Consider the following 21,315-nt stretch of genomic DNA (forward strand, 5'->3'; position numbering starts at 1 on the left):
CAAGAACTGAAAAGAAGGCAAGTCCGTTTCAAAGGAAGAAGATATTGACATGAGAGTTTTCAAACTTTTTGGCCGCCACCATCTTACCTTGAGCCCCGTTAATAGAACAGAGATCAGAGGAGCTGCACTGGGTGAAGCAAGGGACAGGCCCACAAGCCACCGGCTCTGACTGCCCTGTGACCTCTACTTTGACCCCAGGCTGCTTAAAGGACTCGGGGACCCACACCCTACATCAACAGCTGGTTAAAAGGAAAACACTGGAACTGATTCACCTGTCCTTGTTATCTGACTTGGTATCAATGTTAGAGTTTTTGAAAATTTTTTCAACGGTTTGCAACATTTTCATTAGAAGCTCTGGGGTTTGATCGTTAAAGCTTCTTATAATGAACTGTTTTGGTTTGGGGTTTGCCTCTCTATCCATTTGATACAGTACTGATGACCTTACTGAGCACAGGAGAAGAGCTGAGAGGAAGGATGAGGCTGAAAAGAAGAGGGAAAAAGCAAAGTTAAGGCATCTGTGGAGGCGGAGCATGTTGAGAAAGCCTTTGCGTGTATAGATTCTGAATGAAGCAAGTTGCTCTGACTTTGGAAGTGAATGGCTGAGAGAGTGGTTCTTTTGTTTATTTGTTTTCTTTACTTTTCCCCTTCCGGTTCCTCAAAAGGAATTCAGGATATTTATTCTTCTTCGGTTATGTTTTTTTCTAAACATTATCTAAACAGTCCACATTCTCTTGCTTGAGTAGTCACCATACCTGCTGAGCTCTTTTTTGCACCTGGAGATCAGGTCACCTAAACTAGAAATTTCCAATATATTTCTTTCCGAGGATGCCTGGACTATACGTCAGAGACTTCCTTTGCTATTTAAATAAATCCACACAACAGCTAACAATATTTCTTTCAAGATGTAGATTTCTCCTAGCCATTTCAGCTTATATATTTTACTACATTAGTACAACCGGGACCCAATTTCTTCTCCATGTTACCCTCAGAGGTGTACTATTACTTCTACCTTCTAGGAATATTGTGGAGGACGGGGGTGATTAACACAAGAATAATGTCAATTCAGACAATTCTAGAATTGAACTGGATCCCTTCACTTACTAGCAGTGCCTCTTTGGGCAAGTTACTCAGACTCTTGCTGCATCCAGTTCCTTGTTTGTAAATTGGGGATTAAATAATACCTATTCTGAGCTCTACTGAACCTTAACAAAATAGATAAATTCACCCATATGCAGACTTTTCTAGCATATAGAAAAAAAGACAAAGAATCACCCAACTCATATGAGGCTTGTATAACTGGCTTTAAAAGTCCACAAAGGTAGCAAAAGAAAGGAAAATTGTAGGTCATTCTTACTTACGAAGATCAGATGAACAATCCCAAAGAAAATAGTTTCAAATCAAAACCAGTGGTGTAAAAAAAAAAAACAAAAAAAAAAAACACATCAATCCTAGGAATATAAGGATGTTTTTGAACCACTAGAAAAATGTTATGGTTAAACACAGTGAATTTAATGCATTCAGTTAACTCCTTTTTTTCCTGAAACCCCAGCGAAACGACAATAAAGAAAGAAACAAGGTATATATATACCCACAAGGACGAGAGGAAAGGGAGAAGACCTCAGTGGGCAAGAGATGTCAATGTTTTTTAGGCGATAAAACTGATTAAGGAAGGGCATTGACTCAGCAAAATAGAGAAAGTGAAAATCTAAATGTCTATGGAGGCTGATTTCAAAGAGTAGAGAGGAGTCATCAGGCCACAGGATTCCTGAAAGGCTTACTAGTTTGTCACCAGGTTCTTAGAAGGTAGAGTGAGGAATGGTCTGGACGCAGCAAGGCAATGGGAAGCATATGAATGGAGAAGTTGGACCTCTAAGTGCCCTTCTCCATCCCAGACATATCTTCCGGAGTCATTAAACCAGGGAGCTCCAGACTCCAGTGTACTAGGGAGGATTGAGGGGTGATTGTTTCCAAGGAGGGAAGGAAGGAAGAAAGAAAGGAAGGGAGGGAAGGAGGAAAGGGAAGAAATCAGTCACAGCTAGCATCTACTGAGTGCTTACCATATGCCAGGCTCTGTTGTAAATGTTCTGTGTGTATTAATTCATTTGATCTTCTTAACAGCCCACCAGATAGGAGAATAAATGTGCAAAAGTAGCCAAGACAATTTTTTAGAACAACAAAAAATTGGGACTTGCTCTACCAGACTCTAAAACATACTAAAAAGCTACAATAATTTAACAGTATGGTTTTGATGCTGAAATAGACATTTTTGGTTAATGAAACAGAAGTATATAGAAATTGATCCTTGCATATTAGAATGAAGGCTATGATAAAAATGATATTTCAAACCAGTAGGGAAAAAAATAAACAATTGACTGTATACACACTTGGAAGATATAAATTCCAGATGAATTAAGGGCAAATCTAATATTAAAAATACGTTATAAGCTTGGACTAAGTGAGGCCTTCTGAAATAAGACTTGCTTGAAAACACACTAAATTTATGACTTAGAGCACTGTATTCAGCTTTCTGATGTATTGTGGTTTTATTTCTGATCAATGGAATAGAGATGATAATAGTAGAATTATTGTGAAATTTACTCTGATCTAGCAGAGTATAAATCTCATTTTTTACATTAAACTTTGTGGTTTAGTTGTTCCATCCAATTCTGCATACCTCAGTCCTCTGGAGACACTGAAATTTTATTTTTCTTGCTGCTATTACCATGTGTGAGTCTAATACACAGAAATTCTCCCTATGTTAACTCCTCTTATCTCAGCACCTCTAGAAGTGACAAGAAAATTTTCTCCTTTGACATTTCTGACAAGTTCTCAACCTGCTGACATGACTGCTTGTGAATATATGATTATATACGCCTGTACAAAAACAGCAAAAGATCAGCGAATTCTGGATAGTCTTTGATTTTCTCCTTTTAAGATCAGTTCCCATAAGAAGAAAATTATTGGTTTTATCTAACTTATGGGCCACTTCAAGCATTGTCTCCACTCCTTTGCAGTAAGGAATGAATGCTTTCAAAGTGGAAGTAAGAACATTTTAAGGTCATTTTTTTTTTTCTCTTGAGCAGTAAGGTAAAAAAATAAAAGGCTGCTTCATTGGTAAAACTGTTATATTGGTTGGCTGGCTTTTCTTTTCCCTTTCCGGATGACCAGTGCTATGACAAAGTAACTCTAGGTCTAGACTCTCAGTTGCAGTGACAGAATCCAATTCAAACCAACCCAAGGGAAAATTCTTTTAAGGGAATGAACTGGCTTAAGTAGCTGGAAAGTTCAAGGTTGGTTATAGCTTCAGGTTATAGCTTCAGGTTATAGCTTCAGCTATAAATAGCTGATTTATACAGGTAAGGCCTGGCTCCACCTGATCCAAGTGGAATGAACTCTCCCGAGAAAGAAGCAGGACCTTCTTGCCAGAATAAGGGAGAAAAGCAGTGAACTAGCCAAAGCAACAGCTGTCCGCAGCAGTAACCGAAGATGTTTCCTGGTTCAGCACAGTGTACATCTGGTCCCTCTGTTGGTGTCTTCTCACTTAGGTTATTGTTTGGATGAAGGGACTGCAACATTGCAGCAGTCTTGCTTGGTCATGAAACCAATTGCCTGTAGGATATCTGCTTCGGTTCCTTTAATGCCTCTTTGCAAGGAGGCCAGAAAACAAGCTGCCTGCTCTCTGTTTCCCATTCTGCCCCCATGTTATTCTATTGTGATATTTATACTAAGGAACAATCCATATTTTGTTCTGTGTGTGTGTGTGTGTGTGTGTGTGTGTGTGTGTGTGTGTGTGTGGTTTAACTGGGACAGGATAATGTCCTGTATATAAATATTGTGAAAAGGAATGCTCATAACCCCTAATAGGATTTGAGTGAAAAGTCTTTTTTTTTTAAATTGTAGTATAGTTGATTTACAATGTTGTGTTAGTTTCTGGTGTACAGCAGTGATTCAGATATATATATTCTTTCTCAGATTCTTTTCCATTATATGTTATTACAAGGTACTGTGATAACGTCTTCTAAATGGGGTTCTGGGTCTCATATTCCTGGAACTGCAGAAAGTTCCTAAGGCTTCATCATCCATGTCTGAAGGTCTGACTGTAATAGTTCTTGAGCCTTGGCCTGTTAGAACTGCCCTCAACACCAGATGAGGGATTGGACCAGCGCTGGTAGGGAGTAGAGGGGGTCTCTAACGTCTCTGGGAACCAGTCTAATTGTTCCCCACTGCAGGGCTGTAACTGAGGCCCGTTGGCACAGCTGACTAATGCTAGGCCCCTCCTGGGGCTACCGTAGCCCCCCCTCACCCCAGGGAAGTTCAGGAGCATGACTGTCTCCTCCAGTTCCATCTGTCTCAGAATAGGTTCAGGCACCTTCCATAGTTTTTTTGTCCCAAAATTAGGTTTGCTTGTCCTCTCTCTACTCCTTCCATCCCCTCTCCACACAGACTCGCCCGCCAGCCATTAGAGTGCTTTGTCTCAAGCACAGTGGCAGGAGAGTGGCTCTTGGTAACCATAGGCAACCATGAATCTGTACCAGCTATTTGTGCTATATTTGTAAGGCGCAGTCTCGCCACTGGCCGGGTAGACAGGGAAACGTGCTTTAAAGGTTTTCTTGTACAGTAAAATATTGTCTCCCCTTTTTCTTTTAGAACGACCAGTCCATGGGCGAGATGCAGATAATTGGAGGTGATGATCTCTCAACACTGGCTGGAAAGGTTCGTTCATGTAACTTTGCTCTGTGCACACTGAGGCATTGAGGTTGTGGGGAAATCAGTGACCTTCATTTCAGGTCAGCGCTGTAGTCCATTTTAGGCACTCTCCCGGGTTTGCTAATTCATGCAAATGGATGTGTGAATCCTTTTAATGATTTCTTCTTTTATAAAACACTCCTTCTATCATGCTTCCAAGACCTGATGCGAACCGAAACTTTCGTCTCCAGGCTTCCTTCCAATTTTGTTTCAGACAACCTCACATTACAAAACCCCTTAGCATTCCTTCTTCTCTTTCTTTTCCTACTCACCCTTTCAGGCTGAAAGGGAAGACTTTTCCTTTATTTGTCTGCTTTTCTCCTCTCATCTGTGCCTCAGCACCTAAGCACTTCAGTAAGACATTGAAACAGGTTTGTTGAAATGTTTAAAATTTAGGCAGGGAATAAAAAAAGGATATCTGGAGATTTTTTTCATTTTTCAGCACTTTGCCTTTTTTCCCCACATTAAAAAGAATGTAGCCCAGGAGATCATGAGGCAGACATCTCCGATGGTAACTTGGAGTTCCAAACCTGCCAGTGCTTAATAATAAAGTGAAAACCTGTTTGGATTCTGACATAAATCCATGCATTTGGGAAGGAAGAGTTGTTTCATCCAGCAGATGGTCTTTGTGCAAATGTGATCTGAAATGCAAGTTTTGCCGTGAATGAAAGCGACACAGAATTTGTTTTTGTTCACCTCTGCTGACGTATCTTGTATTCATTATCCCTGAGCAACTTCAGCTTTCTAAGTAAAACGGATCAGTCTATTATACAAGCTTAATCTCTCATATTTGCAGTTGTTATTGTTTTGCAATGCCCACATGGGGAAAGAAAGAGCAGCCACACTTAATTTTTTAAAAAAAGGTATAATAACACTAGGAACACTGCAGCGCCACAAGGACTAACTACAGAACAGCTTACTTCCCTCTCCTCGGAAGATAGCATAGCATCTGAGTGTTAAATTGCTATCTAGTAGGAAATTGTGCTTCACAGAAATTGGAATTAACTTGTTGGTGTTAATGTATGTATCACATGGCCACCATTTAATGTTACTACATCAGTGTATAAAATATTATTTGATATTTGAGTATTTTATCCTAGAAAGATAAAATACTCAAAGCAATTTCCAGAAATTCATAACTTCTAACAACCCTGGCGTGGTCTTTAAATGATAAGTCATTTTAGTACTCTGTTGTATGACACTGCCTTGTAAGTTTATTACACAAGAGAATTATCGTACCTTGTGCATTTACCATGGAAAATGTCAATGTGGCAACTCCAAGAATCCCGAAGGAATGCCAAGAAAAAATTTGCACAGAAAAAGTGTAGTCTTTCTCTCCTGCCTTTTAAAATCATCTTCTATTTTGTTTTAAAGTGATTTTCCCTCTTAAGTGAGCACTGGATATTCCCTTCCTTTAAGAGATAGGATAAAGGTTATAATTTTTTTAAAAGAGAGAGAGAGGAAATTGAGGAAAGGGTAGTTTCTTACTGGGGGTGGAGTGAGCAGAGGAGGTAACAAGGCCGTGTCTCAGTTTCCCCACCTACAATTACTGCAAAGACCACCCCCATCATGAGAAAGTAGAGATCATAGAAGTTGAGGTAGGAAAAATGGAAACCAGCCAGCAGTAAGTCCGAGCAGGAGTGGGCTTCAGTTTTTTGCTAGCATGACAAATGATTCGTCCAGGTTACCAGGTGCTGTTATGTGGTGTCTTTCCACTCTCCGTGTGTGCATAGACGCATTTCTATATACATTCAAAGGTGTGCCGAGTAGAACCCCTTGGGCTTCTTGGGTAAATGTTTTCAAGATGAATCACCATTGATAATCAGGTTCTCAGCTGTCTCGACATGCAGCTCGGGGTCCCTAGGCTCATGTCAGAAGGGAATGTTTAATGAACCAGTGTAGACCACACTCTGTGCTTTCAAATATATCTTGAATCTGCCTATGACTCTCCATCTCCATGGTAACCATCCAAATCTAGACCTTGCTACTCAAAGTGTGGTCTAGGGCAGGCATCAGATAAACTTTCCAGGTAAGGGCCACATAGTAAATATTTTTCAGTTTTGTGGCCCATACAGTCTTCTGTTTAACGACTTCACTCTGCCATCATAGCATGAAAGCAGAAAGCTGCCATAGATGAAATGGAAACCAATGGACATGGCTGTGTTTCAATAAAACTTTATTTACAAAAACAGGCGGCAGGCCAGATTTGGCCAATGGGCCATAGTTTGCTGACCCTTGGTCTAGAAACCAGCAAGGTCAGCACCACCTGGAGGCTTATTAGAAATGTAGTATCTCAGATCCCACCCCAGATCTACTGAATTAAATCTTCATTTTAACAAGATCCCCGAGATGATTCCTATCCACATTAAAGTTTGAGAAGACTAGTCTCTAGGGCGAGACTAGCTCTGTCCCTCTTCTGAGCTGCTGTGAAAGCCTAACCAGTCTCCCTGAACTTAGCTTCACTTAACTATGCCACCCTGCAAACCATTCTCCAAGAAGCAGTCAAAGGGATCTTCTTAAAATACAGATTGGATCACATCACTTGCCTACTGAAAACCTTTCAGCAGCCTGTCAATTAAGGTTGTCAGACTTAGTGAAAAAAAAAAAAAAAAAAAAAAACAAAGCAAAAAACAGGATGCCAAGTTAAATTTGAATTTCAAATAAACAATGAATAAATTTTCAGCGTAAGTGTGTCCCATGCAATATTTGGAACACACGTAAACTAAAAAGTTGTTCTTTATCTGAAATTCAGATGTATCTGGATGTTCTGTATTTTACCTGGCAACCCAGTGCTCTGAGATTACAGTCCGGCCTCCTTTTCACAGCCTCAAAGACCCGCGTGATCTGGCGCTGTCTCCCTCCCAACATCACGGTACAGCGTTCACCTCCACCTCACAGTGCCGTAAGCACGCTGGCTAAGCTCCTTCCTGCCAAGACCTCGGACAAGCCGTTGCCTCCACCTGGAATCCATTTTCCTCCTATCCGTCAGATTTCAGCCTAAAGGCTCCCGTGTAAGGGGGGCCTTCCCCGACTCTCGGTCTGAAATGAGCACAAGCTCTTCCCCTCTAGCCGTCCCCCCACCCCACATTCTCCATTAAGTCTCTATACCCACCCCGTTTCCACTGAAGCCCTTTCCATAATTTCCGGTGTTTATTTGGGGCTTATTTTTTTTATTTGCCTATTTCCCCCACCAGGATGTCAGTGTGATGGGGGCAGGGACCATTCTGTCCCAGCATCGTGCATGGCACCTAGTCCGCAACAGGTCGGCATAAGTATTTGGTGATCGAGTGAGTGCAGGCTCTTCTTTCTCTTAGACAGAAATCCGAAAGACCTCTTCAATTAAGTTTGGGAACGGGTGGACATGGCAGAAGGAAAGGGTAAATAGAAGCCCACCTGGTCACACGGAAGGACGATCACCCAGCTGGTTTGGTTGGGAATTGGATGAGTGATGTCGAGTGAGGGGACATTCTCTCTGTAGAAGCAGAAGGGCTTCAGTGTCCCAAGAGAGTCCAGGCTAGACGGAGTTGGTGAGTGCTACACACCTGAGGTGGAGGATGAAAAAAATTTCACTTAACCTTTGGAATTTCCTTTTCCTTAAAAGGATAAAGGCATTCATATGGCCTGCTCTGCTCATCCCTTCTTCAGCATTTCAGAAAAGGCTATCCATTAAGAGTTTGAGAGAACTTTAAAAATAAATTTCAGGGATTTCCCTGGTGGTCCAGTGGTTAAGACTCCGCGCTTCGCATGCAGGGGGCGCGGGTTGGCTCCCTGGTCGGGGAACTAAGATCCTGCAGGCCACGCAGAGTGGCTGAAAAAAGAAAAAGAAAAAGAAAAAAAAATTCAGAGGCCCTTCAGAGTTTTTCCATCATGCAGAATGTACACCAGCTGGGAAAAAAACTTAAAAGGAAAAGGCACCCAACAATGAGTGGGTCCTTTTATCAATGGTGGTAGAAGAAAGTCTGAAACTGCAATAAGTGTCTGCCTGGGATGGAAGATGCTTTGGGTGAATATCTACGTTGGAAGGGTTGTTACAAGCCATCAGCTAACTTATCCCTTCTCATAGAGTAATCACACAATTTCTTAATCAACAAATTTACATTGAAGTTATACTTATCATTATATTATTACTCTGCCATGAACTTATTCAGGCCGCCTTTTTGTTAATGCTCGGTACCCAGAGAAGAACTTCAGGGATTCTTTCCACCCACGACTGTTTCCTTGAGCTTAAAGAAATCCAGAGAAGGAATGATTCCTTAGGACTGTAATCGTCTTAGAGAGAAGAGGGTGAGGTTTTACTTGGGACCAGAACGTCTGGGAATAGCACCGAAGAGGGAGAGAGATTAGCGTGTGGAAAGGGGGAGGAAGGGGAGGGAATAGCAGAGCCAGAGGACAGGAGTGGCCCAGTGTGACTGAAGGAAATCAGTCAAAAATAGGAAAACGATAATTTGAAAAACTGAAAATGTCGACTGAATTTGGTTCATAGAATGTGTTGAATAACTAGTGTAACTTGCTCGGAAAAGCAAAGAGCCGCAAAAGTTGCTGAGCCGTGGTGACACCATGAAGCTGTGTTTTGGGGAAAGTGCACCTGATGGGAGGGTAGAATCAACTGAAAGAAGGGAGAGACTCCAGGTAGAGAAACCAGTTAGGAGACCACTTGATTGTCCACTTGATTGATTGATTGATTGGAGCACTTGAACTACAGGAATGAAGTAGGGGGTGAAACAGAAGGAATAGCCCTCTCCGAAGGGGCAGGAAGGAGTTCAATGAGTTCTGAAAGAGGGAGGGTTAGAAAGGATTTTTTTAAATCAAATTTGTTTATAGAAGGACTTTTAAAAACATGGGAAAATCACCTGTATAATTTTCCATGCATTGTAAACCCCATAACTGTACTATGTACCTTCTTAAGTCGTCTATAGATGTGCAAGTTAAAATGTTTAGGAAAGGGAGATTCTAGACAGCTCCTGTGCTCCTTTCTGTTTCTTGGCTTCTTTTATTACCTCTTCTTCCTTCCTCCCTCCCTCCCTCCCTTCCTTCTTTCCTTCCTTCCTTCCTTCCTTCCTCCCTTCCTTCCCTTCTCTCTCCTTCCTTCCTTCCTCCCTCCCTCCCTCCCTTCCTTCCTTCCCTTCTCTCTCCTTCCTTCCTTCCTTCCTTCTTTCCTTCCTTCCTTCCTCCCTTCCTTCCCTTCTGTCTCCTTCCTTCCTTCCTTCCTTCCTTCCTTCCTCCCTCCCTTCCTCCCTCCCTCCCTCCCTTCCTTCCTTCCCTCCCTCCCTCCTTCCCTCCCTTCCTTCCTTCCCTTCTCTCTCCTTCCTTCCTCCCTCCCTCCCTCCCTTCCTTCCTCCATTCTTTTTTTTAAAGCAAAAGGAGGAAAACTCCCAAGAAAGGCTGGCTGCGTCATGGTTCTAAGTAGGTCACGGCAGTTGAATACAGGGAGCCCTCAATGATTCAGTTCAGTGGCCCCTTCAGCTCACAGCATTAAAAGCATTTCACTTGGTGTGTTTAAGCTGTCTGCACAATGCGCTCTCTGGCTGATTTTTTTCAAAGTTGATTTAATCCTGGCACTTCATAAAATGTGTGTATCCATCAAAGCAAGACGATTTTATTCATGTTCAAGAGAAATCTCTGAAAGGGTGGAATAAAACCAAACGCATGGAAACAGGCCCAAATCCGGCAATGGAAAAACACAGATGTGCAGGTTAAGTGCAAGATTTCAGGAGACGTGCCACCCCACCCCAAGTAAGTTTCTAATCAAATGCCAGAGTGAAGCATCGGAACCTGCCAACATTTCCTCCTTGGCTGCCTTAACTGTTTAAATCATTCCTTTTAAATTGCATCTGACTAGGCTGAGAACAATAACGGAAATGCCCACCGACTGACGATTCTGGCAATTTTGTGAATTATCACATAAAGTGGAGCGCTGGACCGCATGCCTTTCTCCATGGGGTTTATATTCACACTCCTGTGCACGCTCAGCTCACCATCATTCCTGCCATCATCCCTCTGCTGGGTGTGACCACAGCCACAAAAACACGTTGCTGCAGATTAGACTGTGGTGTGCTGACCGTTGTGCGTTTTGAAAGACTGAAAGGAATAACCTATTTAAGAAAACCATTTAGATGTGCATAACTCTTTCCTTCTTTCTTTTCTTCTTCTCTTTCTTCCTTCCTTTCTTTCTCTTTAGGAAACCCGATGGGATTAGCTTCGATCAGGATCATGCAATAGCAAAGAGAGGACACACTCTGGAGAGTCCCCATAGGATTTTTGCCTGCGGTTCCCAAGCTACAGATTTTACTGGCTTTCTGGGAGGAAATGAGCTAGGTGTGATGAGATGACTGAGATGGTGACTGGCGAACATCTCAGATTCAGTGATTAGAGTTAGCAGATTGGAAGTGTTTAAGGGAGGCACAGTATGTTCTGAAAAATTCCCAAGGTTGCCCACTCAAGAAAATGGGAATTTTAGAAGATTTCTTAAAGCAAAATTAAAAGCAATAGACACTAATAATAGCTCAGTTAAGGAGGGATTATACATCATTAAGGAGAAAAATGGAGGGGATGTGTCAAAAGTATAATGAACCAGAGAAAGAAAGAAGGTCAGAATTGTTGATTTGTTCCACGGGCAGTTTTCTGAGCCCCTACTACATACCAGTCTCCATGTTACATCATGATCATATAAAGATGAGTTAGTCTTTGTCTCTTAGCTTGTGGAGCTAATCTTGGTCCATTAAAGTATCAAGAGATTAGTTCTCTTGGACAATACTGAAAATGCTTCCAAAGTTGGGGTAGTCACTTTCTCTCTACTCAAGGAGGGTTTTGCAAGGCAGAGCCAATCTTCCAAAGGTACTAAAAGCATTGCTGTTTTCGGAGGTGCGCTTTTCACACAACAGGCAGGCCACTAAAAATCCAGGAGTCAATCCATATACCACTAATGAAAGAGTTTGAAAACACTGTTGATGTTCTAGAAAGGAAAATAAAGGTATATGTAGTGACTGCTCTGTAGAACTCACTAAAGAACTCCAGTTTTCTGCTTAGTTCCCTTTCAAGAGCAGGTGGTTTTTCTATACTCGTATTCCGTGCCCATCATTTAGGAGCCTGTAAATAATTCTACTTTTTTAGTACTCTGCAGAACTCAGAAAGTCCTCTGTATTGTTACAGACTATTCTAAATTAAAAGGGATTAAAGATCCAGTGCATGGTCTTAGATTAGACAAACCAACTACAACAAAAGCCATCTGAAGGACAACTGGGAAAATTTAAATATGTACTAGGTTTATATGATATTAAGAAATTATTGTCAAGGAGCTTCCCTGGCGGTGCAGTGGTTAAGAATCTGCCTGCCAATGCAGGGGACACGGGTTCGAGCCCTGGTCTGGGAAGATCCCACATGCCGTGGAGCAACTAAGCCCATGCGCCACAACTACTGAGCCTGCGCTCCTGGGAAGATCCCACATGCCGTGGAGCAACTAAGCCCATGCGCCACAACTACTGAGCCTGCGCTCTAGAGCCCACGAGCCACAACTACTGAGTCCACGTGCCACAACTACTGAAGCCCGTGCGCCTAGAGCCCGTGCTCCGCCGCAATGAGAAGCCCGCGCACCACAATGAAGAGTAGCCCTGGCTCGCCGCAGCTAGAGAAAGCCTGCGCAGCAACGAAGACCCAACGCAGCCAAAAGTAAATAATTTAAAAATAATAATAATAAATAATTGATTTTAAAAAAAGAAAATACTGTCGAATAAAGAAGTGCGGTATACATATACAGTGGAATGTTATTAAGCCATTAAAAAAAAAAACAAGGAAATCTTGCCATTTTCAACAATGTGGATGGACCTTGAAGACATTACGCTAAGTGAAATAGGTCTGACAGAGAAAAACAAATACTGTGTCATCTTAGCTATATGTGGAATCTAAAACAAAATAAAACAAAACAAAAGCCAAACTCACAGGAAGAAAGGTCAGATCGGTGGTTACCACAGGCAGGGTGTGGGCCCGGGGAGTTGGAGGAAGCTGGTCAAAAAGCACGAACTTCCAGCTGTAAGTCAGGTAAGTCTAGAGGTGTAGCGTACGTACAGCATGGTAACTCTAGTTAACACTACTGAGCAATATATGTAAAAGTTATTAAAAGAGTAAACCCTAAGACTTCTCATCACAAAGAAGAGATGGTTTTGCTTCTTTTGCTTTTTCTTTGTATCGTATCTACGTGAGAGGATGGCTGCTGACTAAATTCATTGCAGTAATCATTTCACAGTATATCTAAGTCAAACCATCGTGCTGTACACCTTAAACTAACATAGTGGAGTATGTCAATTATATCTCGATCAAATGGAAAAAATGAAAAAAGAAATAAATTATTGCCATTTTTGTTAGAGGTGCTAATACTTTGGCTATGCATAATGTACAATGTCATGATAACTTTAATATAAAATACATAAGCATTTTAAAATACTTTTAACAGTTAGAAACACATCAACATCTAGAAAATCTTTAGACTTTTCTATTTGATTTTCATCATGTGTATGCATTACCTTGATTTTTTTTTTTTTTTTTTTTTAGAATTTAGAATTGACACTTTTTTTGTTTTTTTTTAAATTAATTAATTAATTTATTGTTGTGTTGGGTCTTCGTTTCTGTGCGAGGGCTTTCTCTAGTTGCGGCAAGTGGGGGCCACTCTTCATCGCGGTGCGTGGGCCTCTCATTATCGCGGCCTCTCTTGTTGCGGAGCACAGGCTCCAGACGCGCAGGCTCAGTAGTTGTGGCACACGGGCTTAGTTGCTCCGCGGCATGTGGGATCTTCCCAGACCAGGGCTCGAACCCGTGTCTCCTGCATTGGCAGGCAGATTCTCAACCACTGCGCCACCAGGGAAGCCCTACCTTGATTTTTTAAATGTATGTAATTAATTTTGACACTATATCTCTGGATTTGTGCCTATACAAATCCCACTTCCCAGCCACCACTATATCTTGTAGTTGAAACTAATCACTTCAAGGATGACTCTTGTTTTGCAAGGCTCTGAGCTTTCAAAAAAACAGATTTAATTATGTTCAGTGCACTTTATTTAATTAGGCAAGAATGCAGACTAACAGTTTAAAAAGCGTTTTCATTATAAGATTGAAACAAAAAGAGATTGTGAACTAAGACATTAAATTAACCAAGTATTCTCCCAGTATTCTGGTTGGTTTAATAGGCATGGTTGATCAGCCTCAATCAAACTAAAAATGCACACCCTAACTAGCTGTGATGGGTTGATGGTTAAGAATATAGCAAATGCGTTCAGGATACCAAGGGGACTTCTCTGTCAGTGTGATGCACGGGGGATACCATGGGCATGACCTATTTTAAAAACGGACAAAATAATCTTATGTTTTAATGATAAAATTAAGATCCTTTGATGGATTTAATGAATAAAATGACTGTACCTGTACAGACACCAATATTGCAGCACTCAGTAATTCCAGAAAGACTGTTAAAATGAAGCTGGAAGCCTAGATTACCTCCAAACATTCGGGTTAGATGGACGGCGGAGGACCAGCTAAGCTAATTGTGAAATTCTAACTCTCAGCAAACTGTGTTTATCTTATGAGCCAGATTTGCCTCATATTCTAAATAGTTGTGTTTTTTGTTTTGTTTTGTTTTTTTATTTCAGAATGTCCTCATTGTCGAGGTAAGCTGACTTTTCTTTATCCATACTTGGAAGCTGAAAGAATCTAATGGTGAGTTTCGAAATATAGAACTTGTTATCAAACTGGCCAAGGGTTTATTGAATTCCCACTGTGTTTAGGGCTCTTCAGATTTACAGAATAGGAGTCAACTAGAATCACTGGCTTGAAATAACTTAGAATGGAAGCGTTGCAATAATAGTTGCATGGTACTTCATCCGGTTTTATATCTAATGCCACCCATGTCTAAATTGGTTCTTATACCTATTTGTGAATCAGACATTTTCACAGAAAAGAAAACTAGCCCACAGAACCAAAATTTTTTAATAGCAAAACCAAGGTTAGAACTCTCTTCACCCTTAATTCAGTGTTCTTGCTAATGTCCTCTAATGAGTTGGAACAATTCTCCCTTCGGCATCCAAATCATAAATAGAATCAATCTAAAAATTTGCTATCCAGGGGAAATCTATAATTTAATTTGTTTTTCTGTTTAAAACATAAAAAGAAGAAAGAAAAGAAAGAAAGAACGGGTCCTGTAGCCCAGCAGGCCTGTCTTATCAGCTGGCAAAACTTCAGGGAAGCTGTTTTCAAGCTTTGGTTACACTTGCCTGAGTGTGCCACATGTATCTGCAGTTCTGCCTCAGACATAACCCATGAAGTAGACCCTCTAGCCAAATGCATGGCCCAGCCCTGGCTAAATTCAGACCTGTTGTTTTGACAGTCAGCTCCTGGCAGCTGATTTCTGCCCCACGGACAATCAATCTCGGCTGCGCATTCTACTCTAATTGTGCGGTAGCTCATCAGCAGGGGTGAGCCTCACAGCCTCGCGCCCTCAGAACTCACAGGCTGTCCCCAGCTGCTGCCCAGACACATCTCACTTCCCAGCCATAGAATCTCCTATTAAGTGAGGAGAGCAAGGGGGGAAGGCATTTATCCATTCAGTGTATTCAGATGTACATCCCAAGTCCATGAAAATTCATGCGTCCTGTGCTGTGTTACATAACCTCAGGGCCAAACTTAGTCCTTGAATGCACGTGCACAAGTCCAAATGCACTCAATAAAGGGCCCCACGTGCTTTCCAGAGGCTGAATTTAGCCTTTCAACACAGCTCAAGGATTCTAGGAGGAAATAGTCACCAATATATCCCCCCCAAACCCAGCTTCCAGAAGGAAACACCTGTCTAAAAAATATAACCGGCTCTGCCTCCTACTTTTACTCTAATTTGATGGCAGTTCTAATTATGATGCATTATTAATAAGGACTAGAATCATCTGTCTGGATGAAACGCCTTTTAATGCAACCCAAAGGCATTTGGTTGAATTTGTCTGTCCTCTTTGCAAAGGATGTTGTCGGAACTGGGAGGACCATGAAAGCATTGCTCGGTAGCATAGAGAAATACAAGCCCAACATGATTAAGGTCGCTAGGTGAGTACCACATTCACATCACCGCTGTTTCTATCTTTCCAAACCAGCACGAGAGGGATGCTAACACAGGAAGCTGTTTCCAATGAGTGCAGTCAATTCCACACCACTGACCCTTTGCCCTGGAGTGTTATGGTTTGACCATACTGAACAAACAGCCCATTTGACCGCTAGCCTGAGAGAGAGGAAAGGGAAGAGGACATGCTTTGCTGTGTGTCTGAGCCCCTCTTTCCGATGCCTCTGTTAGTTGTTTCCAGGAGCAGCTGGCAGAGCCCCAGTGCCCGCGCCCCTCTCCCTTCCTTTTATCCAGAATCTCACTGATGAGGTGCCGCAGGAGGGAATTTGAGGGCTGTGCTCATGCCCCATGTGCCCGAGGGAAAAAAAATGCACGTTTCAAATATATATTTTAATGGTTTTCAATTCTATTTGCAATTCACAAACATTTCATCTGGATCACTAAAGCTTTTTTTTTTCTCTTTTAATGGTAGTTTGTTGGTGAAGAGAACACCTAGAAGTGATGGCTTTAGACCTGACTGTAAGTGTTTTGGGGGGTTTTTTTTGGTTGTTTGTTGGCTGGTGGTGGTGTTTTGTATTTCAGAATCTTTGGTTTCCTAGTTGTTGGCATTCTTGTGAAACGGAAGCTATAAAGATTTGATGGTCCCATAAATGGTCTGTGGTCTCCCCAGCAATAGAACCCTCTACAACCAGAGGTTTTCATTTTCTAATTTGCATCTTTCCCAGGAACTGTGTTGTGTACACTGAATGTTTTTATTTTTAGGTTTTCCATAGTACCTTCACTCCTAAGAACTCAGCTAAATTGGTTTCAGGGGGTAGAGGGAGACGTGACCGCCTCCTGGGCTGACTTGGATGCACAGGATTCCTGCCTTGGCCTCTGTCCCCACCAGTTGGACACAGAGAGGCACTGGGAAGGTTGAGAGGTGTTCTACTGTCTCCAGGACCTGTGAGCGGACAATGCACAGTGCTGACCTTCAGCAAGCCTGAATTTTAGCACCGAAGGGGAAATATGAGACACCTCTCCACCACCTTCAAACACAAGTATAATAACACAGAGAATTAACAGAGCAAATATCTCTAGATACCATCTTCACACTTGAGTTCAGACACATGTTCTGAAGGACTTTCCTCATCTAAGGCACTTTCCTCCCTCCTCCCCAGGATACGAATAGTTCTAATGCCAGAGAGGATAAACAAGCTGCTTGATTATTTATTATTCTAACAGTAGAGGCGATATTTTTTTCACTTGCATAGGCAGACTTCGGCTTGATTTTTACGACTTACATTTGCACTCAAGCCTCTGGGATAATTTGGCTGCAGTTCTCATCAGCAAGCTGAACAAACATAAGCACAAGAAGCACACTAGGGATGGGTAATGTGCCAGTGACACTGAACCAGTGATTCTTTATTCTAAAAACAAGTTTCATTCCTACGCGGGGTGTATTAAATCTAGACAATGTCAGTTCTGGCCAGATAGACCCAGTAGCATGTCCCTGTCCAGTTATTGGCTTGGGGAATGTAATCTGGATATAGTTAAGGTCCAACAAGGTTAATAAACAGAAATCTTCTAAGGAAATAATGTAAGATACGGTATAGAGAAGATTTCAACTGAAGTTGAAAGACATGCACTTCAGACATATCCAACTAGTTACAAATGTCTTGTGTCACAGCAACAGCATTAATAAAATCATAGCTAATGGTAGTAAGAAATTTATTTTTTTAATTTTTAAAATTTTTTAAAAATTGAAGTATAGTTGATTTACAATGTCTTAGTTTCAGGTATACAGCACAGTGATTCAGTTATACACATATATGTGTGTGTGTATATATATATATTCTTTTTTAGATTCTTTTTCCTTATAGGGGTTATTATGAAGTATTGAGTATAGTTCCCTGTGCTATACAGTAGGTCCTTGTTGGGTCTCTCTTTTATATATAGTAGTGTGTATCTGTTAATCCCAACCTCCCAATTCATCTCTCCCCTCCCCTTTCCCTTTTGGTAACCATAAGTTTGTTTTCTATGTCTGTGAGTTTGAGTTACCATATGATCCTGCAATCCCGCTCTTGGGCATATATCCAGAGAAAACTATAATTTGAAAAGATACATGCCCAATGTTCATTGCAGCACTATTTACAATAGCCAAGACATGGAAGCAACCTAAATGTGCATCGACAGATGAATGGATAAGGAAGATGTGGTACATATACAATGGAATATTACTCAGCCATAAAAAAGAATGAAATAATGCCATTTGCAGCAACATGATGGACCTAGAGATCATCATACTGAGTGAAGTAAGCCAGACAAAGACAAATATCATATGACATCACTTATATGTGGAGTCTAAAAAAAAAAGATGCAAATGAATTTATTTACAAAACAGAAAGATTCTCACAGACATAGTAACAGATTATGATGTGCCTGACTCTGTTCTAAGAGCTACACAGAGATTAACACATTTAATCCTTGCAACATTCCTCTAAAGTAAGTGCTATTGCTGTGCCCATTTTACAGATGAGGAAATTGAACACAACCAGGTTAAAGAGCTTGCCAAGGTCACGAAGCTGTAAGTGTAGAGTCAGTATTGAAGCCAGGCAGTCTGGTTGCAATCATGGCTTTTACTCTTGCCCTGCATCTGTAAGTAGCATCTGCCATTGCAAATATAAGGGTAGGAACTGCAGCCACTTACCAGCTAGAGATAGGTCACTCTGATTCCTGGCTGTTCTCCTGACCTACTGATCCAGTGTTCTTTTTTTTTTTTTTTTTTTAATTAATTTTTATTTATTTATTTTTGGCTGCGTTGGGTCTTCGTTGCTGCATGCAAGGTTTCTCTAGTTGCAGCGAGCGGGGGCTACTCTTCATTGCAGTGTGCGGGCTTCTCATTGTGGTGGCTTCTCTTGTTGTGGAGCATGGGCTCTAGGTGCACGGGCTTCAGTAGCTGTGGCTCGCGGGCTCTAGAGCACAGGCTCAGTAGTTGGACGGGCTTAGTTGCTCTGCGGCATGTGGGATCTTCCCAGACCAGGGCTGGAACCTGTGTCCCCTGCATTGGCAGGCGGATTCTTAACCACTGCGCCACCAGGGAAGTCCCTGATCCAACATTCTTTTTTTTTTTTTTTTTTTTCTATTGCTGCGTTGGGTCTTCGTTGCTGCGCCAGCTTTCTCTAGTTGCGGTGAGCGGGGGTTACTCTTCGTTGCGGTGTGCAGGCTTCTCATCACGGTGGCTTCTCTTGTTGTGGAGCACAGGCTCTAGGCACGCGGGCTTCAGTAGTTGCAGCATGTGGGCTCAGTAGTTGTGGCTCGTGGGCTCTAGAGCGCAGGCTCAGCAGTTGTGGCACACGGGCTTAGTTGCTCCGCGGCATGGGGGATCTTCCTGGACCAGGGCTTGAACCCGTGCCCTCTGCATTGGCAGGCAGATTCTTAACCACTGAGCCACCAGGGAAGCCCCCAACGTTCTTTTACTCAGAAGGTTTGGCCTTCTGAATTGACTTTTCCAAGTCTGAGTTGCCATGCCTGTTTTAAGGATTGCATTGCTCGCTGTAAAGTCATCATTATCCTTACAACCAGGGGTTCCTGGGATTTGCTAATATTCTTTTAGCTAGCTCAGAATCTCTGTTCTATCTTTCTTCCCGGATTTCTGAGGCTTTGTACTTTTTGGTCCTTTCTCGTAATTGACTTTTTCCTTTATGCTCAATGACACCTTTTATATCCTCTGACATCTTTTCTTCTGCTCTGCTTCTTCTCTTTGATTATTTTTTCTCAAGAAACCTACAGTTTAGAGGGATCAAATAGGCTTCCTAACAGTGACACATAATGGAATCCTTAGAAAAATAAGTCCCTCACCTCTAGCACTTTCTGCGAGCAAGAACCAGTTGGTTTCTCCATGTGAAAGCATCCTTGGTCAGAAGGACCAAAATGGTGGTGAATGGTCAATGATGGAGATACATTTCTCTGGGCTGTAAGTCCACTGGCTATGCCAAAGTACCGTTTCATAAAAGTAAGTAAGTACATCTCTCGTTTGCAATACCGTAATAAACATAAGATTCCCCAATACTGGAAAGAATTTGAAAAATCACTGGGCTATAGTTTCAAGACCTAAAGAAGAAGAGCTCTTATATGTTCCTTAAGAATTCTTTTCAATAAAAATCATCTTTCTTTCAATATATTCATCCTTTGCTTAACCTAAGTATCTCCTACTGCATTTAAATCCATTTACTCTCATCCTGCCCTCAGTGGAGACAGAGAGCTAATTACTATCATCTGCATTATGGACTCAAAGACTAGCATTAGAGTAACCCTTAGCATTGTCTTCCCCAGGCTGAACAGTCCCTTTTCCTCTCATCTTGTCTCCCGGGTTTTGCTTTCCAGCCCTTTATCCAGCCGAGGACACTGAGTGCCGTGGGAGGATGGCTTCCTATTGCAACAGCCTGTGCCCCTATTCATGTATTACAGCATTGGAATACCTTCTGTTTGAACTGCACTTCATGCTTTGCAGTGTTTCCTTTGGCATGATATCATTGGATACTGCTTGCTTTGGAACAGCAGGGCTGCATGCCTGACTCACGCACACTTCTTGATATCCACGGGGCTGCCTGAGCCCTTGCTCAGCTCTGTCTACCAGGAGTGCAGTCATTTTTCACTGTCTGTTTGCTGGTCGTCCTGTCTCCCTGAGTAGAGTCACTCTGGTCCAGGTCCTACTGGGCTCATCCTATGCATTGTCTGTCACTTTTCTCACTTACTTCTGCCTAATGGAAGGTCATCATAGGTTAAGTGCCAACAATAGCATATGGTGGCTTTATACTTATGTTATTTAAATTGTGTTCCTTTTTTTTTTTTCCTCCCTCTCTCTGCTCAGATGCTGGATTTGAGATCCCAAACTTATTTGTGGTGGGTTATGCCTTAGATTACAATGAATACTTCAGAGATCTGAACGTAAGTCTTGCATGCAAATCCCTAGCCCCCTTTTCACAAGAACTTAACAATGACATCAATTTAACAAATTTTTGCAATAGCCGTAATGATGGCTGCCATTTATTGAGTGTCTTCTGTGTCAGGAATATTCTGGGCACTTGGCATTCGTAATCCCAATGAATTTCCACCACTGCCCAGCAAGGTAGGTATTAGGTTGATGGAAGCAATTATGATTGTCTCTATTTTGTATGAAGGAAATAAGGAAGTTAAAAGCAGAAAGATAGCTTGTTACTGATTTTTCTCCATCATCATCAACTGTGTCTCCTCTCAACCATACTAACAGTCAATATTCAATAAACTGTTTAGTGTCAGTGCTTGAAATCTAGAAGGTTCCAATTACAGCAGCATGTAGCTCATAACTATTCCCCCTTTGGGAGAAATCGTTTTAACATGTAGACATGGACCCCCAGTGTGGACCCCCAAGTGTATGACCCTATCACTGCTGAATGATCTGGAGGTAAATATCTTACCCAAAGTGGACCAGTCCGTGTCTCTCTCCTAGGATTTAGAAACCT

The 21,315-nt window shown here is 41.8% G+C and overlaps 1 protein-coding gene across 2 annotated transcripts in view; it reads left to right on the forward strand.

The window, feature by feature from the left end:
- The window catches only part of PRTFDC1 (phosphoribosyl transferase domain containing 1), a 92,254-nt gene that overhangs the window by 68,812 nt on the left and 2,127 nt on the right, over positions 1-21,315 (forward strand). For both annotated transcript variants that reach the window (XM_061178572.1, XM_061178578.1), the window contains exons 4-8: positions 4,648-4,713; positions 14,382-14,399; positions 15,737-15,819; positions 16,305-16,351; positions 20,685-20,761. In XM_061178572.1, the coding sequence (XP_061034555.1) occupies positions 4,648-4,713; positions 14,382-14,399; positions 15,737-15,819; positions 16,305-16,351; positions 20,685-20,761 (291 nt within the window). The remainder of the gene's footprint in view (positions 1-4,647; positions 4,714-14,381; positions 14,400-15,736; positions 15,820-16,304; positions 16,352-20,684; positions 20,762-21,315) is intronic.

This window comes from Eubalaena glacialis, chromosome 2, assembly GCF_028564815.1.
Source record: "Eubalaena glacialis isolate mEubGla1 chromosome 2, mEubGla1.1.hap2.+ XY, whole genome shotgun sequence".
Classification (NCBI taxonomy): domain Eukaryota; kingdom Metazoa; phylum Chordata; class Mammalia; order Artiodactyla; family Balaenidae; genus Eubalaena; species Eubalaena glacialis.